General features: G+C 42.9%; 1 protein-coding gene across 2 annotated transcripts; it reads left to right on the forward strand.

Moving 5' to 3' along the window:
- The first annotated feature begins 292 nt into the window (after nt 1-292).
- Nucleotides 293-17989, forward strand: nr4a3 (nuclear receptor subfamily 4 group A member 3). 2 transcript variants are annotated; one of them, XM_023964172.1, is made up of 9 exons: nt 293-660; nt 3166-3324; nt 3900-3981; nt 6454-7286; nt 10996-11125; nt 11561-11724; nt 11816-12015; nt 14227-14405; nt 16176-17989. In XM_023964172.1, the coding sequence occupies exons 3-9, from the start codon at nt 3918-3920 to the stop codon at nt 16442-16444; spliced, it is 1839 nt and encodes a 612-aa protein (XP_023819940.1). In that variant the 5' UTR covers nt 293-660; nt 3166-3324; nt 3900-3917; the 3' UTR covers nt 16445-17989. The 2 variants fall into 2 exon arrangements, with proteins under 2 accessions (XP_023819940.1, XP_023819941.1); XM_023964173.1 differs by lacking the exon at nt 3900-3981.
- Nucleotides 17990-20951: the final 2962 nt, after the last annotated feature.

The raw sequence follows: 20951 nt of genomic DNA on the forward strand, positions 1-20951 counted from the left end.
AAAAGTGTAATCAACGTGTATAATAAAATCATAAACATTGTTGAGCCAACTTGGTTGGAGGATTCCCCTCCTGAGCCTGTTGTCCTGCAACCATCAAACCAACCCCGTCTGTCGCTGCCCCCGGCTGATCCGCTCTCCACTCCTCTCTGGCACAGGCGCTCAGGGCTTATGTGTCTCGTACTGTACGAGAGAGGGAGCTCTACTTTGAGTGACGTCACCTCTCCCATGGCGTCAGATTGACGTAGCGCATACCAAGCATCTATGTGGACGCAGATCCACATAAATGCACTATTTGACTTTCTCCCTTCAGACGGCGCACATAAACAAACCGCGTTACAACTCCACACACTTTAACAAGCACTCATCAGGCTGACGCTGTCAGCTCACGGGAACGGACGCACTCCTCATCCACGGAGTTTGATTTGATTGTTCTGTTTTGAATTTTTTGTATTCTTTTTTCTTTTAACGCTGTAAGAAAAGTCAGAAGAAGATCCCACAACTTTTTTTACGTTTTTCCGATGCCTTTTAAATAACTACAAGAGCATTTTGAGACATTTTTCTTCTCATTATTTCAACTCTGCGCGGCTTTTCTGGATGGGAAGGGGATACTTCACGCAAGGTTCTTACCACATGTAAAGACGGAACCGCTACAGCAAACCAGTAAGTCAACTGCGAATGAATGAATCGAGGGATGTTTGAAGCCGTCAGACGGACGACTTAGACAGAACCGACCCTCTCACTTGTTGTGTGTCGCTGGGAACAAACCGCGTTTAGTGTAGAATGCAGGTTTTAAACCTGTTGATGTGAAGCTACTGAGTTCGCGTGCGGCAGCGGATGTCTTTGTGTGTCCTGCTCCCAAATGAAGCCGAATTAGAATTTAATTTGCGCCGAGAAGGTATCATATCCTTTCTGGTTGTCATGGAAATGAGATGCCTCGCACAATAAAGTGTGGAGCCAGACGCACAAACGATCTGACTGGTGAAAGGAGCCAGGAGAGCATGTCTCATTTCATTTTATAAGTTTTTACAAGATCTTTATTCTTTCTGTGATAAGTGATTTAAGGAACATGATGTTGGGGTGACAATTTTTCCCATAAGTTGTCATGAAGTGCGCCTTTAGATCTGTTTAAGCAGCAGCATATAAATCAGCAGTGCCTAATCTTGACAAGAAGATTCACAATTCCTTCCTCGACGTTTTCCTTTTTCTTTTTAATTTGAATTGAGTAAATCTTCAGGTTGTCAAGCACCGTGCAGTTCAACTATCTTCTGACTCCGTGAGGACGCGGCTTCCCCTCCCTCTAATCTCTAGGAAAACAATTCCAACAAAAACCACGTCAAACTTCTAATGCCCAAACTCAAACAAGCCATGGTTTTGAATGCTCCATGACAGAACCTCCAGATGATGAGATGTTTTTTTTACTTTTTACGCACGAATATGGACACTGGTGACAGCGTCCCTCTCCGAGCTGATTTACAGTACTCATTTATTTCACTGGTCCTTCTCCTTTCTCTGTCTCTGTTTGCTAAGAGCCTTGCGCTGTCCGGGGTTATTGGTGTGAGGGGCTACCGGGGCCTACCGGCGCTCCGGGGCGCATGCTTTCCCGCGCTCACGTCGTTCTCCTGGTTACCGGTGCGCGTAGGGCCAAAGCCCCCTAGGTCGACTTGCTCAGGGAGGAAAGTAAACTGTGATACGTTTGTAAACACTCTTTAAAAGTCTCCCTTTTCACAAGAATACATTAGTTTTTTGAAATGTATCAAACCGTTTTCAGAAGTGAAGATTGTAGTGACCTTTGCGCACGATAAATCCAATTGGTGTGTTGTCTAAAATGAAAGAATGTTGATAATTCCCAGTAACTAACTTCTTTTTAAGCATCTTTTTTTTTCTCTTTTAAATGGCTCCAGACAGAATTGAATAATGACTTAATTGTTCCACATCAACTCTAATCAAATAAATGTGAAACAGCATCATTGTTTTACCTGAAGTCTGTGGTTTTGGTTTGAGCCTGCATATTTGAGAAACTCCTTCGGGTATTGAACTTGTACAAAAGCCTTATCCTGAACAGGGAACCACCAAGGGAGCTCTCTGCACTCCAGTGTTTTCTCTCAGAAGCGCCTGTAACTTGAGAGTTTGGTAAAAAAAAAAAAAAAGGGGGGGGGGGGGGGTGGAAGAGTCTGATTAGTTTACGCAAAGGTACGGCAGACGCGTAAAACTTGCTGTAGTTGTGAGAAATGTTGGTTTTCAAAAAAGCTGTTGTGGAAGTAACACCGGGAGCCAAAGCTAGATCCCAAATTTGCCGTGCCACCGAGTGTCTGCTGGGGAGCTCCGTCGTTAATGGGAGAGTTTGACAGAAAGGGGGCGCTCTGGGCCTTGAAATCCACCATCCGCCGCGCTCTCCTCTGTGGCAGAGGGAGAGCTGCAGGCGCACGGCGCACGGGGGTCCGTTGGTGAGGTTTCTGGTCCAACTCTCCAATACTTCTATTTATTTTTTAATTTTCTGTTCCTCTGGATGAGTCTTACGCAGGGCAGTGCAGTGGCAATCACAAGCTGGATAATCAAATCTCCAAGCGCTCAAACCGCATTTTAAAAAGTTGGAACTTTTAAAGGTGTGTGGATTTGTTTTACATTTTCATTTCAAAAAGGTCTCTTTTGAGGAGCACACTAAAATGACAACAATAACTGGACACATTTTTTATGTTGCAATGAAACCTTTCGCCCACGTAAGTGTAAGTTTTGAAATGAATAGTCCTCAGTTGTGGTTCTTAATATTTTCTTTGTAGCTCGGATTCATTCTGATCCTTAATGTCAAATATTGTGTTAGGCTTGAATGTTTGAATCGAACTTCTATTCTTTTAGGTTTGCATATGTACAATAGTCTCCTTTGAGGTGCGCAGCATCTTGCATCCTCTGCATCTTTTCAGCAAAAAAACCTTTAATTTTGGGTAATTTCTCCCCCTCCTTTTTTCTTGAAAAAAAACAGGGTCACTTCAGGTAAATCTGACTCCTCTTCGTTTGTTCAAATCTTACCACATTGTCACTTTTGAAAATGCTGTTTAACCCGCAAAGACTGGTTTCTGAAAACTCATAAACCATCAGCCATCCTTCTGTGTCGCAGTGTCGAGGGGTGCCACTCAATCTTTAACCGAGACATCCCGCTTTGATACTCAGGTTCGGAAGAGCGCGCCAAGCCGAGCTCGGAGCGATCGGATCCTTCCTCTGCGAATCCCGCCGAGCCCTTTGCGCTCCAGGTTCAACGTCCCGGCCGCAGCCACGTCACCCCTAAACCCCGGACACCCAGCACCATTCAGCGCGAGGCACTTTCACCAGGTAAAGCAAACCACTGAGATGGTTTTCACTTTCATTTCTTTTTCTTTCTTGCTTGCTTTTTTCCTTCTTTTCTTTCTTTCTTTTCTTTTATTTTCTTTGCTGCTTAAAACAGACCTGGAAAGTCATAAATGTTGCGTTCTATAGAACTGCAAACCAGCACAAATTAGCTAATTCTTTCCTTCACTAAAAATTCAGAAACAATAAAAGGAAAGTGAACGTTTCTTCATTTATTTTCCTTTGAGTGTGAGTGTGTTTGGAGGGGAGGGCATCTTTGCTGGCAAAAGCTGCAGCCAAAGGTTGATAAAGCCACTAAATAAGGAAAGAGACACAAAAAAACAGATAAATCATGATCTGTTTGTCTTTGTTTTTCTGCATATCCATAAACATGTTTTTCAATCATTGTTGTGTTGTGTACTAAATGAAACATCCAAAAACATAAAAATCTCTCATTGTGTATAACTGCATTTGTGTATGTGTGTTTTTTTACATTGTGTGTGAGGCCAGCTGATTTGAAGTCATCTTGTGTGACACGGCTGCTGTATTCAAACCTGCACCTTCATGTTTTCATCTGTTAGATCTATGGCATTCTGACAATGAACAAGCGCGCTCAGTTATTGGAACAGCTGCAGTTTGTCCAGTTGAAATGCACACCTCGAGGTTAGAAACTGTTTCCCTTCGCCTCATGCTGCTCACTTTTGTCTGACTCTGCTTGGGTTATCTGTCCACTACCTGGCACACACTCACACATGCATGCAAGAGTGAAAAGGGCAATCCGATGGTGGTGTTGGAGTCAAGAGGGTTTTACTTCTTTTGGTGATATGCATTGGCAAACCTTGAACTACATGTGCGTTTCTGTTTAAGGTAATGTGTGATGGTAACTGAGTGTGCTGAGTAAGGGCTGACAGAAGCTTAAGATGGTAAGACTTGACACTAGGTCCTTGAGGGGCAACAAATATTACCACAACAATCACAAAAAAGTTACACATTAACACAGTTAAAATCATTCAGTCATGTTGTAAGCTCCAATAATCGGACAAACCACAAAAGATTTTCATCTATTCTTAAACGTCTGCACAAAAAAAAAATCATGTTCAGCCCTGCTTCACCAGCTGGAGGCTGTGAGCTGTTAGAATGTGGCAGGTGCAGTGTGTGGGAAAACACAGTCACACTAATGCCCACTGATCTAGGGTTTGACCTACTGACACAGCACTGCATTCAGCCACATAGTTCATCACTGCCCTCTTGCCTATTTTACCTCTTTCTCTATATAGTCAAGTCAGTTTAGTTTTGTTCTTTTTAAAAGGTCCCTCTGACGCCCTCAGGTTACATGTGTATTTTAACACATGGGTTAAAGAGATGGTCACTCCTGGAAGAAGCAGAGGGGTAGAAAAAACGCGATGACGTCAAGCAGACGTAGGCCGAAAGCTTGACTCATATCCTTAATTACAAAAAAACTGTCTGTCTAGTATTGTCATTGAGTCGTAAAGCAGACTCGTGAATGGCTGCTCCTGTTGACCTAGGCCGCCTATTGTGTGTCATTGAGTGAAGACAGACGTGCATTTCTGAAAAGAATGCAGGAAAAGCGCGGTTTTACGCACGACTTCTTGATAGATTCATCACTATAAGTCTTTTTTTAATCACAATCTTAAATTAAGTATAATTTATTTTAATTAATGTAAATATAACAAGAAGAAGTTATGTATGTATATATATATATATATATATATATATATATATATATATATATATATATATATATATATATATATATATATATATATCTTGCCAGGTACCATTTTTTTTCGCAGCCTCATAAATTCGACTTTTAAGTTGCACATGAAGGACATTTATATCTTTTAAAGTTAAAATAGGCATTTAAACTTTCCTAAATTCCCAGTTGTTTTTTGAGGAAAAATTGCAGATTTCATCATGTTGCAGAACTTTTATTTTTGCTCAACTTATTGAAGCGTCGAATAATACAACTGAAGGGCTATTTCCTTGAGCGTTCCTGCACGGGAGGGGTGGATGGGGAGTCCTGCTTGGGTGGAGGTATGTGTGATGTCGCTAAAAGCAGGAACGACAGGTCCAGCATTTGACTAGACAAACATTACGCGTGGAGGTTATGGCGTTACGCGCGCATGCAGAGCGTCAATGGACGCAGCCGCGTGTTGACTTTTCTCTGCGCAGGAGCGCCGAGCAAACATCACAAAAGCCCACGGCCGCTCCGGCGCTCCTGGCCGCCTGCGCACACACGCGTGCACTCAGAAGCGCACTAACGCAGGTGTTGAGAATTACATAAGAGGCTTGGTATTATCGGACCGTAAAGGCTGCTCTGCGCGCGCAGTTCAAAGAGGTGGTGCCTTCTCCTATGACATGAGTTATAATTAAATCAGAGATTAAACTCAAGACACTGAATATATCTGCGTCCATATCCGCCTTTTTTTCTTGCTTTTGTACAGTATAGCATCCAACACCGCCACGGGTTTTCATTATTATTTCACATCTGCTTTGCCATCTGACTAACCAGAGCGCCTTCACCCACACGCTCGTGCACACACACGCACACACATTTGCAGTGGATTTGTTCCTTCTCTCATCAGCTGCATCTTCTCTCACCAAACTAACTGTGAGTGAATCAGCAATGTTTGAGATCCTGCTTGTGTGTGTTAGTGTGTGCACTCCCTATAGTGCTGCTATTCTTACCCAAAGCAAGTGCGAGAAATGCTCAAGCAAAATATCAGTCTATAGGAAGATTTTTTCACATTTATTGGACATTGTCTTTATCATTTAAAAAAATCATCACTTTAAGAGCTGAAAAACCGCCTGTTCCAATAGAGCTGAGCAGAAATTAGTCATTGTTGATTGCTGGCCCTTTATAGCACTTCCAATGTGTGCATGCATCTAATATAGTCTGCCTTTTCCCTGTAGATTTACAGTAGCAACATCTGTCCCCCAGAAGCCCTGCCTCATTTTTAATATGAATGTAACAAAACTGAATGTAAGATTAATTGTCTGCTAATGAATGTTCCTGTAAGCTACTCCTGTACTAACAATCTGAAAAGTCATGAAGCCCGTGGCTCCTCTTGCCATGCAGACCTAACCTCTCCCCGTGTTCTGTCTCCCCGGCAGACATGCCCTGTGTGCAGGCTCAGTATGGGCCCGCCCCTCCAGGCTCAGCGTACACTGGCCAGTCCTTCAGTTACCAGGGTGACAGCTACGGTTCTGACCTTATGACCCCTGACTACACCAAGTTGGACTTGAGTGGAAGCGAGATCTCAGCCGCTGCCACCACTTCACTGCCCAGCTTCAATGTCTTTGTGGAGGGGAGTTATGAGCCCAAATCTTCCTGCCTTTACCAGATGCCCCCACACAGGCCCATCATCAAAAAGGAGGAGGAGAGCTATCCAACTGCTCCACCACTGGAAGTCATGTCCTCCTCTTCCATGTACTTTAAACAATCCCCTCCTTCCACCCCCACCACCCCATCTCTGCCTCCACAGCCCAGCACATCTTTCCTTTGGGAGGAGACATCCATGGTCCCTCAGTCACACCCTCACTCCCTAGGCTCAGGCCTGGAAACCGGGCCCCTCAAGTCCCCTCGCTTCCCACACTTCTACCAGCACTCGCCGCCTCACAGCGGGAACATTGGAGGCTATGACAACCTGGGAGGGGGACTGGTTCGAACCTCCTCATCTTCCTCATCATCATCATCATCGGTGTCTCATCCTCACGGTCCACCTCTGGACCAACCCATGTACCAGCTACACCGCGGGGCTGGGGGCAACAGCCTCGCCTTCCGCTCACTGGCTTTGGGACCATGCGGCCCTTTGCTAGGGGACAGCCTGCCCTCACCGCCGCCTCGTGGTCCCCAAGGAGAGGGAACCTGTGCAGTGTGTGGAGACAACGCAGCCTGCCAGCACTACGGCGTGCGCACATGTGAGGGCTGCAAGGGCTTCTTTAAGGTAAAAACTCCACACTTATGTCAAAGCTAACATTTATCATTTTACATTTTGTACAAAAAATGTAAAGGAAAGAAGTCAAGGTGATTGACGTACCTTTTTTCAAATCTTTAACTAAAACCACATTTTTGAGGCAGTCTGGGTCGAATATATAACCTCAGTTTTTGCTCCAAACTGATTGACGCATTTGCTATGAGACCGATTTTTATGATTTGCGTACTGCTCCCACTCACCACCTCTCTATGTATTTTCAGAGCAGTCTTTAGTGCGATAGTGAAAGCACAACACACCCACAGCAGTCGCATCTGTTCAACCCAGTGGGCTAAGCTTTGTTGTGAGACAGAATAGTAGAGTGGGTGAGTAGTAAAAAAAAACTCCTCCTAGAAACATTCATTTGCCCTACAAGCTAGTCTGAAGTGAATCAGTGGCCTCAAAATTGACCACAACTCACTGACATAATAGCAATGCTGATATGAGTCAGTTTGAAATGCGGATTGTAAACTGATTCATTTGAACATCCCTCAGGTCTGCCTCGCACATCCCATATTATAACACAAGCACTTGTACTCACCACAAAGCTGAACATCATCAAGGGCCAGATTTTAGCCTGACTTTTATTTTCTTACCATGCAAAAAATAAAACTACAACAAACTTTAATATGTAAATTTGTATCCATACATTTTGACTTTTACGGAAACAGCCTCTGAAAATTACTTGGAACCTGCACTGAATAACAGCAAAGTATTTTTTTTCTAAATTATAACATATTCCAGCCCACTTGTTAGATTTTCTATTGGTTGCTGAGGAGAAAGCAAAAATTAAGAGGCAGCAAGACAGAGAGCACAGACAGGGATGTAATTGAATAATGCCTCCGGTAGGTGGAAATGAATTATCCTTTGTTTCAATTAGTTTCACGATTTGTTTTTATTTAGTAATTAATGAAGGATGTGTCGGGTGGCAGCAGGGCTGCAGGCTGTCTGCAGTTCCCAGCAGCAGAAAGCCTGCCTCGTTGTGCTTCCTTTACACACACTGCACATGCAACCACATACTCAATATGCACTCAACCACACCCGAAGAAAAGCATATATGTACCCAATTTTTTCTGTTTTTCGCTGTAAAAGCAGGCTGAAGCACACGCTTGTTTTTTTAACATATATATTCTCAGTCACATCCATTATCCTAATGAGTTTACTGTCCCATAAAAATACCTTCCAGATTATGTTTAATTGTCAATGAATACGCATTACACATTAAACCACAGTAGAAGCGCAGTGTTATTGTTATTTCATTAATGTAATTTAAACCACATTTTCCTGCAAAAAGATTTTAGCTCTTAACCGAGCACTACTTCCTGTTTTGATTATTGTGTGCTAAAATTGCTATTCACTGGTTTCCATTTACAACGTGAATCCACCAGAATTTGAATTTTTAAAATAAGCAACAACTGCCTCAACTGTTTGGATGAGGCATGTTATGTTCAAAACAAAAAGATAATTTTAATTATTTGGGGATTTTATGCAAACACTCAACAAGCCAAAAGGCTATTTGTTGTGTTTTTATCAACCAAAAACTAATGGTCAATTCATTCAGTTTGAAATTTCCATCTCTTTAAAGCATGTTAGTTTTAGCATTGTGGCTGAAAAACTTAAAGTACTGTTGGGAAATGCAAAAATGGGGGTGCAAGCAGTTGACATTTAAGTAATAGATTATTCATTTAAAAATATTTGCTATATATTCGACTCTAGATTTTCATATTTTTTCTGCAAACAAAGCCAGGTGTTTTTATTACGCCTATTTGGAAAGACAGACTCGATTTTTGCAGTTGGGTGGTTAAAAAGTCCTTTTAACTAAGTGGAAATTGTTACATTTTCTATCCAGCAGTTTGCTATCTGCACGCATGCTTACATTATAAATCTAAATTGTTAACAAACTGAAACTTTTTAGGGTGAATAACGCTAAACAACTTTTAAAAAGTTCTGTTTACGCATGCGCGTAACACCCTTAACTTTTGTGCGTCTGTGTGTGTGCAGTAATGCAGTAACTCCCCTCCAGCATCAGTCTTGTCCAGCAGAGAAGCAAAGGCAGCAAAAGTCACACACGCGCACGTGCGCACACACAGGGTGCCGGATACAGTCAGCCGAGACAGAAGGAGACAGGGGCGCTCACTCACAAGAGTTCAATTTATCCAAACCTTAATAGATCAATGAGAACTCAGGCTTTTCTTGGAAGTCCGAGTTTAAATAAACTGGATTCATTGGATAGAAAGAAATTTAGCCTCAAACAGCCAAGTGGTTAATTCTACCTATTAACCACTTGAACACACAAACAAACACAACTTCAAACGCAGTGCAAGAAAAAACACAAGTTCCTTTAATATTTAAAGAAAAATAAGAATGGTGGGTCTTTGGACTCGAGTCACTGGAAGATTTTTTTTTCATATCTGCAGCAAACTTAAAAAATGATCCACTTTTTGTTTATTATTCGTCTTCTAGTTCTCAAACCAACTTGTTTATCTTTTATTATTGACCATAAGTATTTTTCCCTCACGTGCTGGTTACTGGTCATCGAAGTGATGACAGGAAGATGTTTAAGACAATCGGCAGTGCCATGGCAACCACTCTCACCCGGCACCGGCGCCCATTACGCGCCAGAGTCTCACTCACTCCGGAGCATATGGAATGTTTGGTCTCTCGGGGGCGCGCGCATGTATGGCGCAAGGGAGGTTCCTAATTGGATTTATGTTGTTTTTGATGTCGTTAAAACAGATAAAGGGGAAACCGAGGAACTTTCATAGTTTGTTCTTATTTTACTCGAGTTATAAACTGTAGAGATCAGCCTCGAAAGCGCACATTGTTTTATGATTGTAAGTGGCAATGCGTAAATGACCTCCATAAAGAGTGTGTTGCATATGTGACAAACGGCTAAACGACTTAAGATGAGAGGGATTATCATTCAAGTTCAACAACAAACGACGATTTGATCTAAAAATATTTGTTTGCTTGGAGTAGGTTTTAACTTTTTTCAAGTGAATCTTCTGATCTGTGACATGCATTTAGAGGTGATGGGGTTTTTATTTCCCTATACTACTCTTTAAGTACAACTTTATGTATAAGACAAGTCAATAAACTCCAATTCAGCAGTCATATTTGCATTTGCAGTCTCGAGCGCGCCTGTAAAGGCATCCTTCATCATTCCACTAAGCATTGTTTTGAGTTCATTCGACCCCACATGGCCAGTTTCTGATTTCATTTTAATAACGTCAGTAATAATCGCGCGAGCCAGCAGAGGAGAAAACTGTTCCCGCGGGGCCCATTGAGGGAGGCATGATGCGCGAGGCCCCCGAGGTGCCACGGGCTGACCCGGCAGCTTCACAAAGGATCTGATCACGCAGCTCTTGCGCCTGCCGCCTCTCCCCCCACACGCCTCCAGTCTCACGGGATCAGGCACGGCACACTTTACGCTCACCGTCCCCTATTGACAGTTCTAGCGCTAATAAAATTGTCCCTCCTGCAGGCGAGCCTTGTTGGAAAATTAATTTCATCTAATTATACTGATGTCACCGTCCCCTCTCAGCACGTAATTAAAATCTGACCTGCGAGCTTCTACTTTCACTCCTTGATTGGGGGAGAAATTGAATTAAACAAATCACATATTAGGTGTTGATTGTGTTTGGAGGCTGATTATCTCTTTGCCTGTGTCTTGTTTCTCCAGCGCACCGTGCAGAAAAACGCCAAGTATGTGTGCCTTGCCAGTAAAAACTGTCCTGTGGACAAGAGGAGACGCAACCGCTGCCAGTACTGCCGCTTTCAGAAGTGCCTGAGTGTGGGCATGGTGAAGGAAGGTGAGCATTCCCACAGTGCAGCATGCCATCACTGCATCAGTTTTGGAAGTTTTGCTGAACAAAGACTTGCATTACCTCACCAGGCACACTGGTGTTCTGCTCAGCACTTGTTTTACTGATGTAAAGGATCTCCATGTTGCTCACGTTGCCATCTTTTCCCTGATGCGCTTCACTTATCTCACACCTTTTGTAATATCCAAACCCACTACAGCTCATATATGTAGACAAACCCAGTAAATCTCTCCTGACACAGTAAAGCTGCTCCACTGCCATCTGCTGGTTTGCTGGTTCCTGAGTTGATTGATGGGAATGTTGGAAAGTTCCTGTGGAGATGCAACATTGATCCAGTCAATGGAAAACTGAACATTTCTCTGCACGAATTCAGAATAATCTGAACTCTGTTGCCTATTTTATGCTTTTTTCTCCACTTAACAGTTGTGCGTACTGATAGCTTGAAGGGACGACGAGGACGTCTACCTTCCAAACCAAAAAGCCCCCTGCAGACAGAAGCGCCTCCCCCATCGCCACCCCTGAGCCTGCTGTCCGCTCTGCTCAGGGCGTATTCCCACTGCACACCACGAGACCTTGACTACAGCCAGGTATCATGTCACAACCTTTTCACACAATCACACTCTTACTGAATAAAAAGTGTTGATAAATTCTTCTTTTAATTTTTTTCCATCCTCGCAGTTCAGTGCTGCTGACCCTCCATCCGCCTCGTCAGACGCAGAGCACATCCATTTGTTCTACAGGCTGCTCACCATCTCAATGGAGACCACACGGTGCTGGGCTGAGCGCCTGCCCGGCTTTTCCGACCTTCAACGTGATGATCAGAACCTCCTCATAGACTCCGCCTTCCTGGAGCTGTTTGTCCTACGGTTAGCTCACAGGTAACAAAAAGAAAGAGTTTGACGCTGTTCCCCACAAGATCAGAGTTTCCACTCTTTTATATTGCCCTCTTAAATATTTACTTGTTCCTAATGTTAGGAACAGCAGTCATTTAATACCCTCTACTGTTACATTATGGTGTGTGAATGTACTGGCGAAGCTATGTGCTTCTGTGTTGGCGTATGTCCAGAGTAGGTGGAGTGGAGCTGAGTAATTGCCATATGAACCAAATTATGAATGGAGTCTGCTGCACTGACAGCAGCTACACCCACAAAGTTCCATCTGATATCTGACGCACAGAGAGCTCAGTGTGTGCTCTGCAGGCTAAAACTGGGCAAACATTGTGAGCTGTGAATTGACAGGATCAATTCCATGCAAACACCAGTCAGCTGAAGGACTAAACGGGCTGTTACAGACAGAAATACCTAATCTGTTCAGCTAAATGGATTAATGACATGAAAAGAAAGTGACTTAATTTGCTTTGTGTATCCTGTGTGTGTCCTGCTCAAGTACCTGTGGTGCCTTTAAGATGGTCCTGGCCTGTTTCTGCCTCCAATTTACCCAGGGTTACCAGCCTGCTTTTGGAAGGCATGTGGCTGGTTAAATTTATGGCAGGGGGAGCATTGTGCTACGAGCTCGTCTTATTGTCTGCGCTGTTGTATAGAGCAGAAGACCAACACAGTCCAGCACTTAGGCACGCTGACTCACTGGCGATGTAGAAATCTCTCAGCGTAGGTCCAGGTGCGGGGTGGGTAGAGGATTCTTGGTGGCATCACAGCCCCAGCAGGAGGGCGGGATGGGACTCTGGCTCATGCTAAGCAGTGGACTCAGGAGCCTCCATCAAACACTCGCTCGCACAAAACCTCCACAGCAAAGAGAAAAAAACACACAGATGGAGCCCTGTCTGATTGCCCGAAAAAGGATGCGGCCCTGACTCCCATCATATCACTGATGCCGCCACGCTTTGACCCTGTGTTGAACCAAAATGCCTTGCAGACCCCATGCATGGGTGTGGCCATTGAATGTGTGCTCAGTGTGAGTAGAGTAAATTTACTTCCCTCTTCTGGACCAGCATTGCTGTAAGCACCCTGTTACCAAACGGTTTCTGTGGTTATTGGTTGATTACCGTGGCGACAGTGTAGTCAGGGGTAAGAGGAATGCGTGGCAGACACCCAGCTGTGCTTGTGTTTGAATGCATGTGCGTCTGCCGGAGCGTCAGCATGGTTCTGACCTTGTGATGCTGTTGGACAAGGACTGGAGAGTGTTTGAAACCAAATGTGACTTACTATATATGTTTGGTAATTTCTTACCTGGACAAATAGTGTCGCTTAATTCATGGGTTGTTTTTACTGTTTGTTTGTTTCATCGATTTACAGGAAAAGAAGTGAAATATTTAGATTTTTAATCCTTGTTTTTGTTGCAAATCCAAGTGCATCCTGTTCAATCACCAGTAAACACACAAGTTATCATTGGCAATGTGTAAACATTTTTTAATATTTAGTTTTTTTTTTTCAAATTTGATTTGTGGATGTGTCTTACATCTTTGAATCCAAGAAAATGTTTGTATTTTGTCTTCACTTCTTCAAACCACAAAGTGCAGTCAGAGGGCTACTCACCTTTCCCTGATTCCTTTCTTCCTTTATTTTCTCACTGCATCTATTTTCCTCCATACATCCTCCCATCTCTCTCAGTTGCCTCTTTATTTTTAATCTTTTCCTAAACGACCCCTCAAACTCCTTTCCTGTCTTTCTTAGCTAAATTGTGGGATATTGTGTCTCGTGAGTAAGTGTTGCTTAAATACATCTGAAAAACCTTTTCATTTCCTCATTAAAGCTTTGTGTTTCCACAGCACACCACAGCTTGGTCATATTAAACCCATAAGACTTCACCTATCTGCAAATGTGCTCACAATACACACATGAAGCAGCCCTCTGCCCTAACCCTTCACCCCACCCAGCCTCAAGGAAACACAAGAATGTTTTAAAATGCTGTAATTTGGAAAACACAACTTTAATCACCCACATGCCAGTGTTTGATGTGTGTCCCAATTTTGTGTGTTTGCATACTGCCAGGTTTTCCACATTGTTTTAATTGTAATTGTTTCCTTGCCCCAGTATCTCAAGCTATATTTACAATACATGAGGGAAAACACATCGTTTCATTAGAATGGAGGGTTTAACAAGTCTCCTTTTCCTTTGCTCTTTCTTTTTCAGGTCCATGCTATCAGAGGACAAGTTAGTGCTTTGTAATGGCTTGGTGCTGCATAGGTTCCAGTGCCTTCGTGGATTCGGAGAGTGGTTGGACTCCATCCGTGACTTCTCCAACCACCTCCAGAGCCTAAACCTGGACGCTTCAGCCTTCGCCTGCCTGGCCGCCCTCGTACTGCTCACTGGTGAGAACAGGAAACAAAAAAATCTCATGCAGGAGAGAGCAAAAGTGAAAGAATCCTCCTCAGTCAAAAAAGATCCCCACCTGTGCCTCCCCTCTGTGTCAGTCACAGAAACTACTTTTTGCAAAAATATTTTGATGCAAAAATAAACGCTGTCTTAACTTTTTCCATTTGCTGAGGGGCTTTACTGGCTGATTCAGTGTGACAGAGATCAGGTGGATACATCCACTAACGTCACACATACGCCAAAGACACACTTGTGCACGCGTTTTGCCACACATCTCTGCCTGAAACAAGAACCCGATATCCAGAAGCACCTGCTGCACCTGCCATACACCTGGCGCTTAATCTGTGTTTATGGGTAAAAATGGAAGCTTTCTCCATGGACACACATCAGAGATGCAGCAGAAGAGACAACAATCCAGTTGTTGGTGAAAAGACATTTTCAGTGCATCCCAGAGAACAGATTGAGGTTTAACATCTCCTTCTTTACAGAAGGGTCAGACTCTGTGCATTAATGCCAAAGTTGTCCCTCCTTATATATTCTGCACCTCGCCCTGCCCCCACCACCTCCTCCTTTTTTTTCCGTCTGAGCCTCCAACCCCATCCTCGCTCTCTGGGGGAGCACTTAACTCTGTGGCCGATCGACCAGTCCACTGTGGTGCACGGCTCTGGAATGGCGTCTGCGGCGTTCTCAGTGGCGCTCTGCCACCTCGGCAAAGCACGCAGAGCACATCCACAGCTGAGGCACCAGAGCCACCAGGCAATCGACCGCTTCAGAGTGGCCTGTGCAGAAAGGCCCTCATCGATCTCCCCCCCAGGAGCTTGCACACATAGAGAAAGAAGGGATAGGGAGAGCAGGAAGAAAGGCAGAGAGGCAAAAGTGTGAGAGCTCTGAAAGGTGCAGTGAAAGGACGGCTGGAGTGCCTCTGCAGCGGCTCACACTGCAAAACAAAAGAGTCTCATAAACAAACAATAAATAAGCTTCAGATAATGGATACCTCAAAGTGAGACTGGTGGTAGTGGTGGCCTCCCTGCAGCTCAGACCAGCTTCTATGTACACTGGAATATACTGTGTGTGTGTGTGTGTGTGTGTGTGTGTGTGTGTGTGTGTGTGTGTGTGTGTGTGTGTGTGTGTGTGTGTGCATGTGTGTGTGTGTGTGTGTGTGTGTGCGTGTGTGCGTGGGTGTGTGTGTCTGTGTGTGGGGGGTGGACACCATGTTCTCCACAGAATGAGTTAGCGTCACATTAAGTCTGGAACGAGTGCCACTGGAGTTGCTATGGGCAGCAGTGGGTCTGTGTGTTCGTAATTCAATTTAGCTGCTCACAAGGCCAAATAATCAGCTAATTGTTGAGCACTTTTGTTTCTATTAGTGTCTTAAAATGTTAACACACAGGGACAATTTTTTGCACTTATTTTTATTTATTTTTTAAAGTCTTACTATGCAGTGTGTGAGGATAATATTTTCATAAAATGTGTGTTTTAATGTATGTGTTGCGTGTTAGTGTATGTGCCCATACACACAGTGCAGGAGGCTTATTAGGTTACACTGTGTATTGATCTGTAGTGAATGAGGCAGGTTAAGGCCTGTTAAGAACATGAGCCATACAGGCTAATGAGGTGGAATTCAATATAAAACAAGATGTAGCTAATGTTCTTTCAACTGAATGAGCTCTGATGTATGTGTATGTGCGTGTGTTTTGTTTTTCTCTGACTTAATTCTAATGAATCATTCTTCTAACGTCTCTGTCTGTTTTCATTTTGGTCCACAGAACAAGTTCCCGGTCTGAAAGAACCAAAGCGGGTCGAGGAGCTACAGAATAAAGTCATTTGTTGTCTCAGAGACCACCTGGGCTCCAGCCCGTCCTCGTCCTCCTCGTCGTCAAAGGCCGTGCCTCCACTGAGTCGTGTTCTGGGTTTGAGGGCAGAGCTCCGTTCACAGAGGACCCAAGGCCTTCAACGAATTTTTTACCTAAAGCTGGAGGACCTGGTACCACCTCCACCTTTGATTGACAGGTTTCTGGACACTCTGCCCTACTGACAGACCAGGCTGAACGCAGAAGAGTACTTATGTCACTGCCTGGTCAGGCCTTACCCCTCCATGTGCCCAGATGAGAAACAAACTCTCTGATGTGGAGCAGCAGGAGCCAGCCGAATGAGCTCCGTGTGAGAGCTCTTTTAACAGAAAACGAACAGCCAACAGAATGCTCTTCACCTGTATAAAAGACTATTACGCAAATGCTTTACCACTTTTTTTTTAATCCTCATGTTTTTTGTCACTTGAGAGACAATGCTAAGATGCAGATGGAGCACTGCAAAAAAGAAATTTTACTGCCTCTCTTTATTTGGGTGGCAGCTCACTCTACAAAAACAGAAAAGAAAAAAAATCAATCATTAGTACTGTTTATCTCTGTTTTTGCCTGGCTTTTTCTTTCTGCCTCTTTTTTTGAATCAAAGGTGAGGTGACATATTTTCTGAACTGGTGATTTCACAATGACATCCAGATTACCTCCTGCTGAAATGAAGAATGTTTTTTTTTTTCTTTGTTTTAGCCAGATGACAAAATAACAGAGGAAACATGTCAGCGCAGATGCAGATATTTCATCATCCTAAAGGTTTCTGTAGATGTGGGCTCCTAATTACAAGTGCAATTTTAAGTGCTGTCTCGTAATAGTGAGAGACGGAGGAGGAAAAGTTCTGTTTTCAAACTCTAAATTATTTTAATACAAAGACTTGACCTGTGCTGCCAGTAGCTGAACTGAAGAGATGCCTTCCCCAGCCAGCTTTACACAGCAGAAGCGAAACTGTGCACTAACAATTGATGACTGAGTCACCCAGACTGGAACTTGCTCCGCCATGTGTTTCTAGATTTTTGAAATCACTGGTCAAGAGAGATCGTGGACGGATGAACATGATCGGCTTTTAAGGCACTTACACTCAAGAAGGGCACGAGGCGTAGACACACACCCTCTATACTCACCAGGACGATGATGGGGAGTCACGAAGACAAGGGTGCTCGACAGACAGCTGCTCGCTCATGGGGTGAAACATTCCACATGTATGTTTTTTTTTTTCTTAACATTTCTATTGTGGAGACTGTGTGAAACAGTGGAGGACATAGTGTATTTGTGTACATTTTGAAAAGTCAGGAACATGTGCATGGTGCAGAAGCTGTTATGGGGTTGCTAAAAGCGTTTCTGAACAGCCTGGCCCATGTTTGTGTGTCTCAAACTGCAGAACTATGGGGATCTCCCTCGGCCTCCACCACCCACTCACACCCTCACAGCAGCCGTTTGAAAATGAAAAACGCAAAGTCTATAGATATAAATATAATATAAATATATAAATATATATATTCAAAACTAATATTTTGAAGTGTTTTTAGCTTTTTCAAATATTGTGGTACGAGTTGTGTATTTGTTTTTTTGTTTGTTTTTTGAAAAAAAGAGAAATGAGAAAAAAAAGGCTGTTTTTTCAATGTCCCTCCTCTGTTGGAGTTTCCTGTTTATTTTCTCTCTCTTTTGTTCACTGGATTTTCTGTTCAGCACTTTGAAATCATAAACTAGTTCTGATTATTCTGACCCTACGAAGCCCTTGTGTTTTGATTCCTTAAAAACACACACAAAACACCCCCAAAAACGGACAGATTTTCTTTAGGTGAAGGAATGTTGTGCAGAATGCATCCTGGTGTGTCTCGTCAGCGACAAAAGCCTCTTGACAGGTAAAAGGCCTGGCCTCTCCCCTGAGGAACCCTCAGGCTCTCGCGTGGAGTAGAGGGGGATTAGGAGGGTAAGGAGCAGGAGGAAACGGGAGGAAAGCAGAGCTTCATGTTAGCATGGGCTCCAGATCAGCCTCCAGCCTCGTTAAACAGCATCGATCGCCGCAGTGACATTTCACAGCACATGCCGTCTATATTGTCACTGCCATCACTCACTTGCCATCCTGCACAACATCGAGAGCACTACCACATGCACACTTACTCAAGCAGCCAGATCATTGATAGCAGCTTTAGTCGTGAATTAACCCATTTTCATGAGTGGAGGGAGAACAAAAATATACAGTGGATGCCCAATTTTATTACAAATCCACTAATATTTTTGAAATGACAATTTCCACCATGCTTTTATATTGTACAATTTACATCTGCGGTTGCATTGACAAACCATGTGCATTTATTTTTTTGCCTTTTCTATTTTAAACTTAAATTTATATTAAAATGACATAAGAAGGAGGGGAAGAGGGAAAACATACACACATATACACATTTAATTTTGCACGGTTACACAGAAACACGCACAGTAAGCTGTCAGTCTCCCACCCTATCGATCCATGTTGACGGGAAGCAGATACCCTGAGTCTTAATTAGAGGTCCTATCAGAACACACATAACAATTATGCACGCTCATTAAAAGCGGCTATTTGTTTGGCTGCGGATGCTTAATTTGTAATAATACCAGGAAGAGGAAATTACTTATTTTTCAAAAAAGAAAATGTTAAATTTTTTTCTACAAATTTGTTTCAAATCTAATTTTACTTATGGATTATTCAGAAAAATCTACAAAAATGGTCCAGTATAAGTAGTAATAATAGTTAAGTATTTTTTTATTATTTAGATTTATGTAGTAGAGTTTAGGTGACAATTTAAGGTAAACCGGCAAAAATTCCATATTACATCTAAAATCATTCAGTCTTTTGTGATCACTCTATTCTGATTATAGACGAGTGGAGCTTGAATTACTGTAGGTACTTTTTCCATAGAACCACAAAGTTGCAATGCTATTACTCTGTGCTGCAGTTGGTCATGCAGTGATGCCAGAGTTTCACTGCTGAGCCACAGTTACCATGTTTTTGGACTTGTCGGAGCCAGGGTGAAGTGAGTATGAAGAAAATTGACTTTATTTTGGTAAACTAGTAACTCCTGTAAGTCTATTCTCTATTTTATTTTATATTGATAGACATGTACCTGCTCCAAACAAAGGGACTAAAACTGGCCACTGACTAAAAGCAACTAAAAAAAATCCCACCCCGAGACAAAAAAATGTAAACATAGGCCTGCTATCTCTAATTCGGATCATTCAGTGTGTCAGTGATTAATATGTATTAATAGGTCAGTTAGAAAACTAAGCAGCTTTTCTACAACTACTGTATACATCACAAATCTGCTTGACAGTCAATCTGTTATCAGCACCCTATTAACATTTTCCAAAGACTGTTTGTTTGGGAAAATTTTGCATCTAAACCTATTTTTGAAACTATAGTTTTCGCCCTCTCTTTTGAACTCAAATAAGCTTCTTTTTTTGCATCTCAACAATAATGAATTCAGAAGTAACCTCTCAAATAGTGCAGGGTACAAAAAATGTATTTTCTCTCCAAATAATTCTTCTGTACGACTTACATTTGTGCCCGCCGTGCTTGTATAGTTACAAAAAGACAGAAATTTAGGTTGTTTTTCAGAAAACTGTAATCTCCTGTGGAAAAAAAACCCAAAAGTGTTAATGACATAATGAACAGAGTTTGCTGTTTCAGTTTGTCTCTGTCACCGCTCAAATGAGCACAGGAAAGAAACTTCAACACTTATGTTTAGTAATACTTGTGCCTCTCTTTCTATGACAAGGTGTCTGCTATGAAATCTGTTTCCACATAGACATTAGAATGTACTTATGACACCTGCCACAAAAATAGGAAGAATCAGGAGGAGATTGGAGCTCCCTGCTGGTTTCCACTCCTGCTGTCAAACTTCCTGGATTAGTCTGAAGCAAATAACACCTGAGCACTCCTAGATCTGTGTACACGGGAGTATTTCTGTTCCATTAGAGGACATTACACTGACTTACATCCACTCATTTCCTGAAAACTTGGATTCCAGTCCTAAAGATTCAGTCTCCACCTGTTGATTCTCGTGATTGTGATGGAGTTCAGCTCAAAACAACGAAAACTCTCCGGCCATTTTTTAATAGTAAAACTGATAGGAGACACACGATGAAAAATATGTTTGATGCTATTGAAACTTTCGCTGTCAGTTTTGTTCCTCCCCCTCAGTCTGCAAGTCTGGGAGTCCCCTGAGAGTGGACAGAACACACACAGACACAGACTCACAACATGTGCTAGTACCTGGGGAAATCCCCTGTAACTGGGACTGTGCTTTTTGCTGTGGCCCCTCGTGTGGAGCATCCGCTGGGGGAAAAGAGTGTGTGGGGGTTGGCCTAAATGTCAAAGGTAAAAAGTGCTGAAGAAGATAAGTGGAAACATGGGACAGGCCCACTCACACAGAGTGATCTCAGACTAAAGGAGGGGGAACCCCGATTCTCTGTCTTCCTCGGTCTTCCTAAGTCAACACAGGCAAAAATATCTCACTTAATGAAATGTTCCACGGGAGTGATCAGCCACAGAGTAAACTGTGAGGCATGTTTGCTTTGAGTTTTTTTTCATAAAAATTACCTGGAGCTTTACATTGCTTGGTTTGTTTTTTTTTTTTACTGTCTGGTTGTCATGATAATGTCACATTTTAAAATGTCCCACAGTTTCATTTGTCATTTTCACATTTCATG

Source organism: Oryzias latipes, chromosome 16, assembly GCF_002234675.1.
Source record: "Oryzias latipes chromosome 16, ASM223467v1".
In the NCBI taxonomy this organism is placed as follows: domain Eukaryota; kingdom Metazoa; phylum Chordata; class Actinopteri; order Beloniformes; family Adrianichthyidae; genus Oryzias; species Oryzias latipes.